General features: G+C 35.4%; 2 protein-coding genes across 2 annotated transcripts; both read left to right on the forward strand.

Annotated features, from left to right (window-relative positions):
• The first annotated feature begins 1,524 nt into the window (after positions 1-1,524).
• Positions 1,525-11,143, forward strand: LOC107839250. The gene is made up of 14 exons (XM_016682660.2): positions 1,525-2,393; positions 2,529-2,615; positions 2,852-2,961; positions 3,272-3,322; positions 4,153-4,324; positions 5,034-5,351; positions 5,481-5,684; positions 6,153-6,638; positions 6,818-7,027; positions 7,651-7,839; positions 9,298-9,461; positions 9,586-9,738; positions 9,846-9,924; positions 10,282-11,143. The coding sequence occupies exons 1-14, from the start codon at positions 1,953-1,955 to the stop codon at positions 10,735-10,737; spliced, it is 3,120 nt and encodes a 1,039-aa protein (XP_016538146.2). The 5' UTR covers positions 1,525-1,952; the 3' UTR covers positions 10,738-11,143.
• Positions 11,144-11,282: 139 nt separating this feature from the next.
• On the forward strand, positions 11,283-12,857 carry LOC107839251 (acidic endochitinase). The gene has a single exon (XM_016682661.2). It carries the CDS (start codon positions 11,830-11,832, stop codon positions 12,733-12,735), a length of 906 nt encoding a protein of 301 aa, XP_016538147.1. The 5' UTR covers positions 11,283-11,829; the 3' UTR covers positions 12,736-12,857.
• The last annotated feature ends 393 nt before the right edge of the window (positions 12,858-13,250 follow it).

Genomic DNA, 13,250 nt, shown 5'->3' on the forward strand with positions numbered 1-13,250 from the left:
CAATTTCTCTCTCGATATTACTAATGAAAACCGCACAAGAGGATTCATTCATTCATTTTGCTATGTAAAATATGTTATTGCAAATAGTTAGACATTTTATTTCCCTTAAAGATTCCTTTTCATTGTCAATAATGTAATTTTTCCCATTATTTAATGCATTTCAAATACTTACAAATAGGGGGTCTTCACGTTCAATAATGACCTAATCTCATCAATTTCAACAAGCTAATGTTTACAAAATAATAAAAATGACATAATTCGTTTAAAGACAAATACCTTTTTTTTTAATGACCATCCTTAGAAAAAAGAAGAAGGTAATAACCGAATTCATTCAAGTGCTTATTAAATCTCTTGCCTAAATTGCGAATTATGACGCTCGTTTCATTAGCTATTTCCATGGTTATACAAGAATTAAAAAAAACGTAAATCTAAAAGTACACATACACATATTTACTTGAGATATTTTGGAGAAAAATCCTAAAAAATATTAGAGAGTAATCATGTATGGTTACAATTAATATCCTTTTCTGATGGCTCAGCCCAATTATGTGAACATCACAAATTTTCGAAAATAAAATTCATCAAGTTATAACTTTTCTACTTTTATTTCAGACATTATTTGTCAATTTTACCTCTTAAATTATTATGTTACTACATTACGTTTTTAGCACCATTATTATATTATATAAGCCAAATTAATATTTTGAACTCCGTCCAATATCAAATATTCACGTAAAATAAATATATATAGTATATTTTTAGTAATTTAATGTTTAAGAATAGTCACAAGAAGAGTATTTTATTTTATTTCCTAAAATATATATTATCCAGCAAGAAAATAGGTTATAAAACAAACCCCTCTCCACTAGGCACTCAATCTCATATCGCACTAATTTCTCTTTCTCGCCTACTTGTGTCTCTTCGAAAAATTCAAAATATCGTGTCTTTTTTCAATTTCTCACATATTACAGACTCCCTTTGTCCTAAAGTTTTTAGTAAATACTCGTTCGAATTCAAAATTTAATTTGACACACCTATTAATATAATAAATTTATTATAATTAATGTTTAGTGTGTACATTGAAAAATAAATAATGAATACTACAAATAAAACATGAAAAAATAATTTTATATTTTCTTAATTTATTAAAAATAATAAGTAAAAAATAATATTAATAAATAACATAGTTTAATAATTTTTACAATTGGCAATTTAACATGTTGTACTTTGACCACTTACCATTTATTTTAGATTATTAATTAATGCTATTAAATAAAGGGTCCTTTTCAAGTAATATTATAACCATTGCAACAAATTACTTTCTTTTCTCCCTATAGAATCTTACCAAATTAAGCTACTAATATCAATTTACTTATAGTAGGTTCTTTTAGTAATTCACAATCTAAAAAACTTTTGAGTTTATTTTTAGTGTATAATAATTTGTGTGTATATATCATGGTATTTTATTTTATTTTTTTTTAAAATTGTATATATGGTTGACGACCAATGACACAGTAGCAGAACAATCGCATATGGTCTTATCTTAAATCTGTTTTCTGCTCTGTTCCTCTTCTTTCTTACATACATAAAACATAAATAGCTGTATTCTCTTTCTTTCCTTATTCATATATATTAAATTTAATTTACAGTAATTAATATGTGCAGATCATTTTTATATTGTATTAATGTGAAGCTGCTTCTTTAAAAGTTTAAAAAGAAAAAGAAGGATTTCTTTAAAGCTGCTAAACTCACAAGCATCTTCTTGATTTCTTTAATGGTAGAAAACAAACCACACTATCCTTATTCTTCTTTTTGACATCACAATAAATATTTTACTTAAAATAAACCAAAACACTACTAGTGAAGTGGGTTAGCTGTGTTCTTGATTTTTTTCTTTCTTTTGCTTTACTTGTATGAGTTGGTCTGTATAGATTTTTTTTGAAGGGATGTAAATGGGGTCTCTTGAAAATGGGGTTTCTTTGAAAAAAGATCAGAATTTGCTTCGTTCTTCATCAGTTACTGGTAGGAATAGTGGTGCATTTGGTCAAAGACAAGTCAGATCGAGATTTGCAAGATTCTTGTTTGTTAACAAGATTAATTATCTACAATGGATTTGTACTGTTGCTGTGTTTTTCTTCTTTGTTGTTCTTTTCCAGATGTTCTTGCCTGGTTCTGTGATGGAAAAATCTAGGAATCTTGGTCAAGATAGTGAAGTGAGGGGTGGGGATTTAGCTTTGTTGAAAGAGTTGGGGGGTTTGGATTTTGGGGAAGATATAAAGTTTGAGCCTTTGAAGGTTTTAGCTAAATTTCATGATGAAGTTGTGGAGGCTAATGGGACTGTTGCTTCAAGGACTGTTGTTAGATTTGGTTATAGAAAACCTAAGCTGGCTTTGGTAAGCATTAGTATTCCAGTTCAATTCTGTAAAGTTAATCTTGATTTTATGGTTGTGTACTTGGTTAAGTGCTTTTCTGTGTTTTTTTGTTCTTTTTGAAGTAGCTTCTGATTTATTCTGTTTGTTGTTATATAGGTGTTTGCAAATTTGTTGGTTGATCCATATCAAATAATGATGGCTAATGTTGCAGCTGCATTACGGGAAATCGGCTACGAAATTGAGGTAACTCTTGTGATTTTTACTTAAGGATCGTGTAACTGGAGGCAATGCCAGCTGCTATGAAGTTTAGGTGTTGGAACCGATACGAAAGTTAAGAATGCTGTGAATGTTTTGCTCCAAGACTAGTGGTAGTGATAACATAATTAGGATGTCTGAAGCTACTGAATCAATCAAAGTTGCCCCTTCTTACAAGAGATTGCCATTGCTTTTGGCACTTATGACCTTCCAAAAATCTGCAGGTTCTCTCAATTGAAGATGGTCCAGTGAGGTCCATTTGGAAAGATGTAGGAGTTCCAGTTGTCATCTTGAACACCGATGGGCATAGAAAGTTCTCCTTAGATTGGCTAAAGTATGTACTTTTTGTTATTTTCTAATGATTGGATAACTTTTGATTAATGTTGGTGATTACTGATGGAAGAAAACTTTTTGTCTGTAGCTGAAGAATCATTTTACTATTTGTCATATAACTTTACGAGGCTTCTTGAAATTATCAGATGTAATTTTGTCTTCCTTAGGTATCTATTTGGAGTACATGGCATGCTGAGTTATATTGTTCCCTTTGCCTTTAGATATTTGAAATATTTCACCACTAAGAATCCATGTATTACCAAAAAACTTGGAGTGACACAGTTTCTGATTATTTTACATGCTCTATGTAGCTATGATGGCCTACTTGTGAACTCTCTTGAAGCTGTCAATGTCTTGTCTTGGTAAGCACTTCTTTTATTTTCAGTATCAGTCTATCAGATATCTTTCGTAATGTCCTGTTGGTTAGATACTTTTGTGATTTTCCTTCTATCATGCTTTGCGGTGCATGTGAATTGCTACCTTACTGTATAGTATCTATATAACTAATTCAACTCATTTATTGTTTGAGATTACCAAAGATACACACGAGTATAAAAAAACGAATCCTAGTTAATTTATGTTCTGGTTGGGGCGGACAGAAGTGCTGCCAATGTCCAAGTTGGGGCTCTTCAGGAGTGATTCTGTGAGTGTTTTCCGAGATTTCGTAGGCTGAACATCTTCAGCGCCCTTTTCTTTTGGTGGTAAATGGCCTAATTATGGATTTTGGTTTGTGAGGTGCATATCTGGTGTAATTTTCTAATTTATTTTAACGACAAAGATCTGGATTTCTACTTATTATGACTGGATTTTCTCAAGCTTTTGGCTAGGTCCTATTAATATATGGTCTGATTCTAAGATGTACAACCATGCATTTAGAAACGTTGTGGGTGTTTATCAGTATATACTATATCGTCTTGTTTTTATTTTAAAAAAGAACTATTATGTCTTGTTCTGAAGATCTGATAATTTTGAGTTCCAGAAAAGGGTATGTCACATGTGATATGGCATAGAGACAGTCTTGTAGAATGATCATGTTCTAAAAAGTATTGCCGATTTCTTGCGTATCTCTTTTTCAAAGCATTTGTATTTATGTTGCACTTTCTTAACTATGGTGATAAGAAGTCTGATTTGCCTCATTTTCCTTTCTCTTAGCTCTCTTTCTGGTGCTTTTTTCCAATGATATTTGTGACAGTGTAATGCAGGAGCCTTTCAAAAATGTACCTTTGGTATGGACTGTTAATGAACTTACACTTGCTTCTCGGCTGAAGCAGTATATTTCAAGTGGGCAGAACGATTTAGTGGATAACTGGAGAAAAGTCTTTAGTCGTGCCAATGTTGTGGTCTTCCCAAACTATATCTTGCCGGTACTGTTCTTTAATCAAAGATAGATCTTTCCTTTGTCTTGATATGTGTCTAGTTAGTTCTGTGTGAAAGATGATTTGCACTCATTTTATGTGTTGATATTCTGTAATTTACGTAGAGTTGTCTTGGTAGAGGTCATCTCACAGACTCACATATTATATTGCCTTCCCAAGAAGTAACATGCATCTAGTGGTATGATCTAGTGGTCAATGAAGTGTAAGGAGAACCATGAAGTCTTCTGCCTAAGCCTTGGTTGGTAGAGTTACCCGGTACTTGTGCTGGTGGATGGTTGCAGGAACACTGTGAGACAGTCGAGGTGTGGGCAAATTGTCCCAGACAACATCGTCATCAAAAAAAGAAAAATAATATTCCTCCCCGCCCAATTTATGTGAAGATGTTTGACTGGACAGGGCGTTGAGAATGGAAGGAAGACCTTTGAAACTTGTGGTTTAAAAAGTTAAATTGTTACCAAGTATAGAAAGGTGTCAATTCTTTTTGTGTCTGGCCAAAAAGGAAAGAATATTACATAAATTGCTCAATCATCTTTTCAAAGTAAATATAATTTGTATGTTCTCTTCATCAACAACTAAAATTATTCTCCTGGTGAAATGGGTGAGTTATTCAAACTCCCTTTTGCATTCTCATGCTTAGTTCTTTTTAATGAGGAATCAATATTATCTGTATCCTGACTATGAGACATACATTATCTAGATAGGTTATTCAGAGTGCGATGCTGGAAACTACTTTGTCATTCCGAGTTCTCCTAAAGAAGCGTGGGAAGTTGATACATTCATGGCTGTATCCAATGATAATTCACGAGCTAAGATGAACTATGCACCTGAAAACTTTGTTATTGTGGTTGTGGGGAGTCAGCTTTTATATAAAGGTCTCTGGCTAGAACAAGCCCTTGTTTTACAAGCTTTATTACCGGTTTTTCCTGAATTAATGAATGATGGCAATTCAAATTCCCGCTTCAAGATTGTTGTACTGACAGAGGGCCCAAATACCAACTACAGTGTGGCTGTGGAGGTAAAGGATATTTTTTTTTTCTTTTTCTTGTCCTTGTCTTGGTCTGTATAATGTAGCAGTTTGGATGTCTTTAATTTTTTTGGTTCCTCTCACATGTACTGTAGTAACTTGGCAGTGTGATTTCCATAGGCTATTGCGCGGAACTTAAGTTATCCCGAGGGAATGGTGAAGCACGTTGCTCCTGCCGAAGATACAGATATAACTTTGAGTGTGGCTGACCTTGTCATATATGCATCTCTCCGTGAGGAGCAATCTTTTCCAAACACTTTGCTAAAGGCAATGTGCTTTGGGAAACCTATAGTGGCTCCAGATCTACCAATGATAAAGAAATATGTAGGTATCTTAACTCATTAAATGTTCCATGGATTTCAAACTTTTGCCTAGGTTGCCATATACATCTTTGTTGTTGTGGTTGAGAACATATATTGGTACTAGCAAGTTATTTTGAGCCTTGAATCAATTTTTGATTTCATCCATCATCATGACACACTTAGCTCAACTACAAGAATTCATCCCGTGCATGGGAAAGTGTTTGAAGATGATCACCTAAAGAAATCTTTCTGTTCTGATAACTTAGTTTTTACAAGGATGGAAGAAATGATTTAGCTATGTAAATGCTCACACTTGTTCTTTTATTTGATATTCTTTTAGATACTCATAGCTTTTCTTTGGCCTAGTTCCAACTTTAGTTTCTCTTGTATCCTACTCAAGACTTTTATGTTTAATTTATCTTTATCGCACCAGTGCACAAAGCATTTGGTCACACATATCTCCTACTATTTATTTTTATTCTATTATTAGGTCGATGACAAGGTGAACGGCTATCTTTTTCCAAAAGAAAACGTCAACGTTTTAGCACAGATCATGTTGCAAGTAGTATCAAATGGTGAACTGTCACTTCTAGCCCGCAAGGCTGCTTCAGTTGGACAACATACTGCAAGGAACCTCATGGTATCAGAAAGTGTGGAAGGGTATGCTTTGTTATTGGAGAACATTCTCCGATTTCCATCCGAAGTTGCATATCCTAAGGCTGTTACTGAAATTCCTGAAAAACCAAAAGCAGAATGGCAATGGCAACTTTTTGAAGCAATCGAGACAAAATATTCTCAGAACAACACTTTGAAGACCACAAGATATTTGAATGAGTTTGAAAGGCAATGGAATCCGACTGAAAGAGAGGGTTCTGCAGCCATGGTGGAAAAGAATGAGGAATTTTTGTACAGCATTTGGGAGGATCACACAAATACTGAGATAGCTAATGTGAGAAAGCGAAGAGAGGATGAGGAGGTAATTGATTTTTGGACTTGCCGTTGTTTCCTATAATTTTTCTGTTTGATCTCCCTTAAATACTTGACTTTGTGACTGGTTATTACTTCTACCAACAAAGCAAAAAGAGTTGTTTTTGTAACTCTGAAAATCTGGAGATTAATGGTACTTTTATCGTTTTGCATTTAAATTCGATGCAGTTGAAGGGCAGAACTGATCAACCTCGGGGAACATGGGAGGAAGTGTATAGAAGTGCCAAAAGGGCTGATCGGTCTAGGAACGATTTGCGTGAAAGGGATGAAGGGGAGCTTGAAAGAACTGGTCAACCATTGTGCATTTATGAGCCATATTTTGGACAAGGGACCTGGCCCTTCTTGCATAGTACATCACTTTATCGTGGCCTTGGACTTGTGAGTAATCTTGCTTCCAAATTGCTTCACATTTCTCTATAGCTTGCTTGATAGGTTATGTATGGAGCAAAAAGTATTAGTTCTCTCCTTACATTTTATTTGTTTTCTTAACTCAATAACATGGACCATATACAAAGAAAACTGAAATTTTGTGCTATTGACAGAAAATTGAATTGAAGATTAGCAATTGTTTTTATATGTTTCTTAAAAAATGACACTTCTGCAAAGCCGGTCACCAGATTGCTTTATATATCTGGTGGTTTTCTTTTTCCTTCCGTTTTATTAATTCCTCAGTGGTAAATCTTTTCAGAAATGGAATTGACAATTTTCTATGTGAGGGTTGTTTCTTTGGCTTATGAGTGTCATGACTAAATCTCCATTGAAATTGTATCCCAACCTGAGCAAGAGAGAAAATGTGACTTTGCAAAATAACATGGTATTATCCCTGATTGGTGGAAGTTGACTATTATTTTCATTTAGTGTTGATGTATTCAGTTATGATCTTTCGATGTAAATTTGCTTCCAAAACTTTTGATTGTCTGATTCATTATCTCTTTGAAGTTAGTAGATATAAAAAATGTGATTCATCAATCTGATGTGCATCTGAATTGGCTCATTTTCAGTCAAGCAAAGGGCGACGACCTGGTCATGATGATGTAGATGCTCCTTCTCGGCTTCAACTTCTAAATAACCCTTACTATAGAGACGTTCTTGGTGAATATGGAGCTTTTTTCGCTGTTGCTAACAGGATTGATAGGATACACAAAAATACCTGGATAGGGTTTCAATCTTGGAGGGCAACAGCAAGACAGGTATATATTCTTTATATATGTTTCTGCTTTCATTTTGTAAGGCAACTTGTTCTTTTGTTTGTGTGGAAAAATATGATAGCATATTCATTAGTTTAGACGTGGCTTGAATCCCTTTTGTGCAATAGGTTGTTTTAAGCATTATTTCACTGTACGGGAGTTGGACTGTCTAGATTTCTCTTACTTTTTCAGCACTAATGAATTGCCTTTTTGATGGACGAGTTTTGGTTGCAACTATCTTCACTTACCTTCTTGATGTCAACTAGCTACGGGAATGTTGGTTCACATGTTGACCCATTCCTTTCGGTCTTTATCAGGATAACTCATATAAATTTGATTTCAGAGGCTTTAACCTCTGCACTCAACAGATTCATTAACTAAGCTGTCCAAACATCCTGAAACTACGTCAAACCTATTGAAACAGTACGCTATACCTTGAGTAAAGAGCTGCAATCGTATATCACTGTTCAAATTTAAATTCATTCAACTATGTCTTAAGAAAAACAAAGGTCCAGATCATCATTGACATATGCATCTAAGTCATAGTTGTTAGGACATTGAGTGAATGGAATGTTGTCTTCTTATATGGCCTTGGACAATCCTTACCTCGTTATCTAGTTTTTGGGGCAGAGGTAGGCCAAGGTCTATTTTCTTAATAATATTTACAATGCATCTTATGTTGTCACCAAGGCCTTATAGGTCTAAGAGAACAGGATTTGTTCAAGTTAGACTATGCATAGAAACCTAAATATGCCTATCAAAAAGTACTAGTTCAGTCGGACTACTCAAAGCATGGGAAAAACATGGTTATCTTTGAAGTGCACCTAGTTGTACAATGAGTTCCAACTCTTTCCAAGGAAATCTGACTTGCATAGATGAAACCAATAGTTAAGTTCTATATCCAGCTATGTTGTGGGCTTTTGTCTGGATGCTGGGTCATCCTTGTCTGTTGTCTCTCTTCCAGGAAATAAGCGAATGCCTTGCCATGAATAACTATAAAACATAGCATTACTTGCAAATGAATAAAATACTCATGAAGTATGCACATACTATCTCAAGTATTACACCAGTCCTGTTGCGGACGAACTTATAAATTAAGGTCTAACTGAATGTCCTCTTTCCTTTAAATTTCATTTAGAGTGCGTTACAAAATAGGAGTTTGGATCTGGACTCTACCTAACTACCGTCCAGTGTGACTTGTCAAGTAAATGAATGCTAATTGATACTAAATTTACTGCTCCAGCTGAAGCTTGTCAAGATTTAAATTGCCAGAGGTTCTTCACTTCTGCCTTGAACAGAACAAGGAGTATCTTACCGACCTTTTTCTGAATATCTTTTAGTCGTTTGGTCTTGCTTGGCAATTGAATTAAGTCATCTGATGTATTAAGTGCAAATCACATTACTGTACCCATCGTGTTTTATTTTGATTTACAATTTACCCCAACATTGTTACATAAACAGCAATCACTGTCCAAGACTGCTGAAAAGTCACTACTTGATGCTATTGAAGCACGAAGGCACGGTGACACACTCTACTTTTGGGCTCGTATGGATGTGGATCCAAGGAACCCACTCAAACAAGATTTCTGGTCATTTTGTGATACTCTTAATGCTGGAAATTGCCAGTAAGATTCCCTACATTATTTAATTTATTTTCCCATATTGCAGCACCCCTGCTTCATAATAAAAACTTTTATTCGATACTGTTGGTGATGTATTACCTAATATCTTTTACGTCATCTATTATAGGTTTGCTTTCGCTGAGGCACTCAAAAAGATGTATGGCTTAAAGCAGAATTCGAGCTCTCTTCCTCCCATGCCTGTGGATGGAGGCACATGGTCTGTCATGCATAGTTGGGTTTTGCCTACCAAGTCCTTCGTAGAATTTGTTATGTTTTCAAGGTTTGAACAATTTTTGTCTCTGCAAGTCATAGTTGAATCCTGAGATTGGGCACCTGAATTGATTTTTTCATTGAATGATCTCTTAAAGATGCCATCTTCCTTTGTAGGATGTTTGTTGATGCACTCGACTCTCAATTTTACGAAGATCACCATCGAAGTGGCCGTTGTTACCTTAGTTTGACCAAGGTACTGATGCTAATTTGGGAGCCACAACATTAAAATGTGAACAATTTTTGATGTTTGCTTCATGTATCCTTGCATGGTAAAGAATTTGCTTACTAAGCTCATGTATCTGTGACCTGGTTTTTTTAACAACTTGTGGAACGAGCTAAAGGAGGAGCGATCTGTCTAATAATTAGAGAAGTATTGAAATAGAACTCTTAAAAGAATATCTTGAAATTCATTGTCTTACCGACATTTCGTGGAATATTCGGTTCAAGTTCCCCGCGTTAAGTTGCAGATTTGCTTCATTGGGAAAATTATCGTCTTTGATATTGTTATGGACTTGGCTTGTAATCATCAATTTTTTCTGACTTCTCTCAGGACAAGCATTGTTATTCAAGAGTCATTGAGATGCTTGTAAATGTTTGGGCATACCATAGTGCAAGAAGAATGATGTATGTGGACCCACAGACAGGCTTGATGGAAGAACAACATAAACTAAAAAACCGTAGAGGCAAAATGTGGGTGAAATGGTTCCAATTTAACACTCTTAAGAGCATGGACGAGGAACTGGCTGAGGAGGCGGACACTGACCGCCCAAAAACGAGGTGGTTGTGGCCATCAACTGGTGAAGTTTTCTGGCAAGGTATCTATGAGAAAGAAAGACATTTAAAAAACAAAGAGAAAGAGAAAAGGAGGCAACAGAGTAAGGATAAAATCAAAAGGATTAAGAATCGAACTCATCAAAAAGCATTAGGAAAATATGTCAAGCCGCCTCCTGAAGAATTGGAAAATTCAAACACAACGACAACAGCAACAGCAAGGCGTATGAGGTAGCATTAGTCTACAGTTAGTATGTCCAAAGTTAAATAGTCTAATTCAGTTGATATATTTTTTTCCTCAAAATCCCTATCATTTTTTCATTTTTGTTCAGAGGGATGCATCCTTCTGAGAGGGTATTGAGCATAGATGCATCCTTCTGATATTGTTGTCAAGCATGTGCATGTATGTTGTTAGTGTTCCTTTTCTACATTTTTTTTCTTTTTCATTTTGAAATTCTCTTATTCTTTTTAGTTCCCATCACATTTTTCTCTTCCTAGCCTTACTCATCCATATAGGAGAATGAGAAGGATTGATTTGTCAGCTAACAGTCACACGCTGAGCTTCAGCAATTGTACGCGTTGTAACTTAAGAAAAGTCTCAATACCTTTCTGCTAAGTGAAATTACATTGGTTACTTGAAATGTAGCTTAAGTCAGTAGTAGTTGGTGTGAAATAAGATGTCACTGCTGTTCTTATATATATGATCGTGATTGGATCTGTTGAACTGGAGATTCGTGAAAGTCAGTAGTAGTTGATGTGAAATAAGATAATGTCACTGCTGTTCTTGTATATAAGATTGTATTGGATCCGTTGAACTAGAGATTCTCACAAAATCGAGTCATTTTCTAGGGAAGAGAAGACCATTCCCGTCATCGAAAAGCTTAAGTTGTTAAAGAAAGCACACATTTATCATGGTAAAGTTGCTACTGTTCCATTTTGCAATCTTTATTTTTTTTTCTTGGAAGAATAGCCTTTTGAGTCAAGGCACAGGTACTGAAGTTCTTCCTGTTGAAACTTTTGGCAGTCCCTGTTGCTGAATACTGTTTTAGCCCAGTGAATAAGTTCTCTTTAGGTGCATAGGCAGCATGTGGTTATTTGCTTTCAAGTTTTGTATGTTTTAGCAGTCAATATTGATCTATTAACAACTGCCACGCCAAGCAGAAGCACAAACTAACAGTAACATGGCTTCTATTTTGTCTACAAGTGGTATTAAGGACAACTTTCCACAACCATTCAGATTATCTCTTTCCCTATAAAAAGCATGTAGCTTTGCTGCATTATTCCAACGAGAACAAAATCAAAGATCACATTGAAAACCAATTAGAACATGGCAATCAAGGCTTCATTTTGTCTGCATTATGTCCCAATATTGTTGATTTTAGCACTAGCAACAAGGTCTGAAGCAGGGGGAATTGCTATCTATTGGGGACAAAATGGCAATGAAGGGACACTAGCCGAGACTTGTGCTACAGGGAACTATGACTACGTGAACATAGCATTCCTCTCAACTTTTGGCAGCGGCCGAAACGCGATGCTCAATCTAGCAGGCCATTGTGATCCATACACTCCAAATGGATGCGTTAGCTTGAGTTCTGACATAAAATCTTGTCAATCCAAAGGAATCAAAGTCATGTTATCGATCGGAGGAGGAGCAGGAGCATACTCAATTGCCTCCCCTGGCGACGCTTATCAAGTCGCTACATATCTCTGGAACAACTTTTTAGGTGGAAAATCGCCCTCTCGCCCTCTAGGAGATGCGATTTTGGATGGAATCGACTTTGATCTAGAGAGTGGAGAAGGACCATATTGGGGTGATCTTGCTAAGAATCTTGCAAAATATAGCAACAGAGGCAACAAGAAAGTGTACTTAACTGCAGCCCCACAGTGTCCATTTCCTGATGCTTGTGTTGGAGGGGCCTTGCAAACAGGAGTTTTTGACTATGTTTGGGTGCAGTTTTACAACAATCCTCCATGTCAGTACAATCAAGAAAATGTTACTAGTTTTCAAGATTCATGGAAACAATGGATTTCATCAATTCCTGCAAAGAAAATATTTCTCGGATTGCCTGCTGCTCCTGATGCAGCTGGAAGTGGATTTATTCCAGTTGGTGATTTGACTTCTCAGGTGCTTCCAGCTATAAAGGGTTCCACCAAGTATGGAGGGGTTATGCTATGGTCCAAGTATTATGATGATCAAACTGGTTATAGTTCCTCCATTAAAAGTCATGTCTAAATATTTCTACTGCTATCTTAAAAGCTGCATATTACGTTCTTTCGTTTTAATTTATGTGATGCACTTTGATTAGATAACGAGTTTAAGGGTCTGTTGTGTATGGATGTTTTCCCTTTTTCTTATATTAGTCTGTCACAGTTTTTTAAAAATATTTTCTTTTGGAAATCAAGTTTCTTAAAACATGATGAACATAATTTTCATAATCCTATTAGGAAAGTGGATGCCCTCCCCACCTGGACACACCTCATTTTCATCCCTACCCTCGTAGCCTCATCACTGAATGCTGAACACCCTTTACCCCTCACCCACACGATCCATTAATTACTTAAATTATATACAAATGCTTTTAAGATAATTGCATATATATTTGTGTGCTATGAATATCTCACTAATAATAAAGGAGAAGTTTAAAAATAAGTTAAAGTTTAAATTACATTACACCACAACTTATTTTTACTAAACTATAGAAAATTCCTATCTTTTTTATTTATTGCCTAAATCCATTTTTCTAATAG

Source organism: Capsicum annuum, chromosome 8 (genome assembly GCF_002878395.1).
Source record: "Capsicum annuum cultivar UCD-10X-F1 chromosome 8, UCD10Xv1.1, whole genome shotgun sequence".
Classification (NCBI taxonomy): domain Eukaryota; kingdom Viridiplantae; phylum Streptophyta; class Magnoliopsida; order Solanales; family Solanaceae; genus Capsicum; species Capsicum annuum.

What these genes read in the sequence shown, in the direction of transcription:
- LOC107839250 (XM_016682660.2), top strand. Translation starts at nt 1,953, where the DNA reads ATGGGGTCTCTTGAAAATGGGGTTTCTTTGAAAAAAGATCAGAATTTG. An exon ending in AAATCGGCTACGAAATTGAG is followed by an intron (nt 2,616 to 2,851) that starts GTAACTCTTGTG and finishes AAAAATCTGCAG; the next exon opens with GTTCTCTCAATTGAAGATGG. An exon ending in TCCCAAACTATATCTTGCCG is followed by an intron (nt 4,325 to 5,033) that starts GTACTGTTCTTT and finishes TACATTATCTAG; the next exon opens with ATAGGTTATTCAGAGTGCGA.
- LOC107839251 (XM_016682661.2), top strand. Translation starts at nt 11,830, where the DNA reads ATGGCAATCAAGGCTTCATTTTGTCTGCATTATGTCCCAATATTGTTG.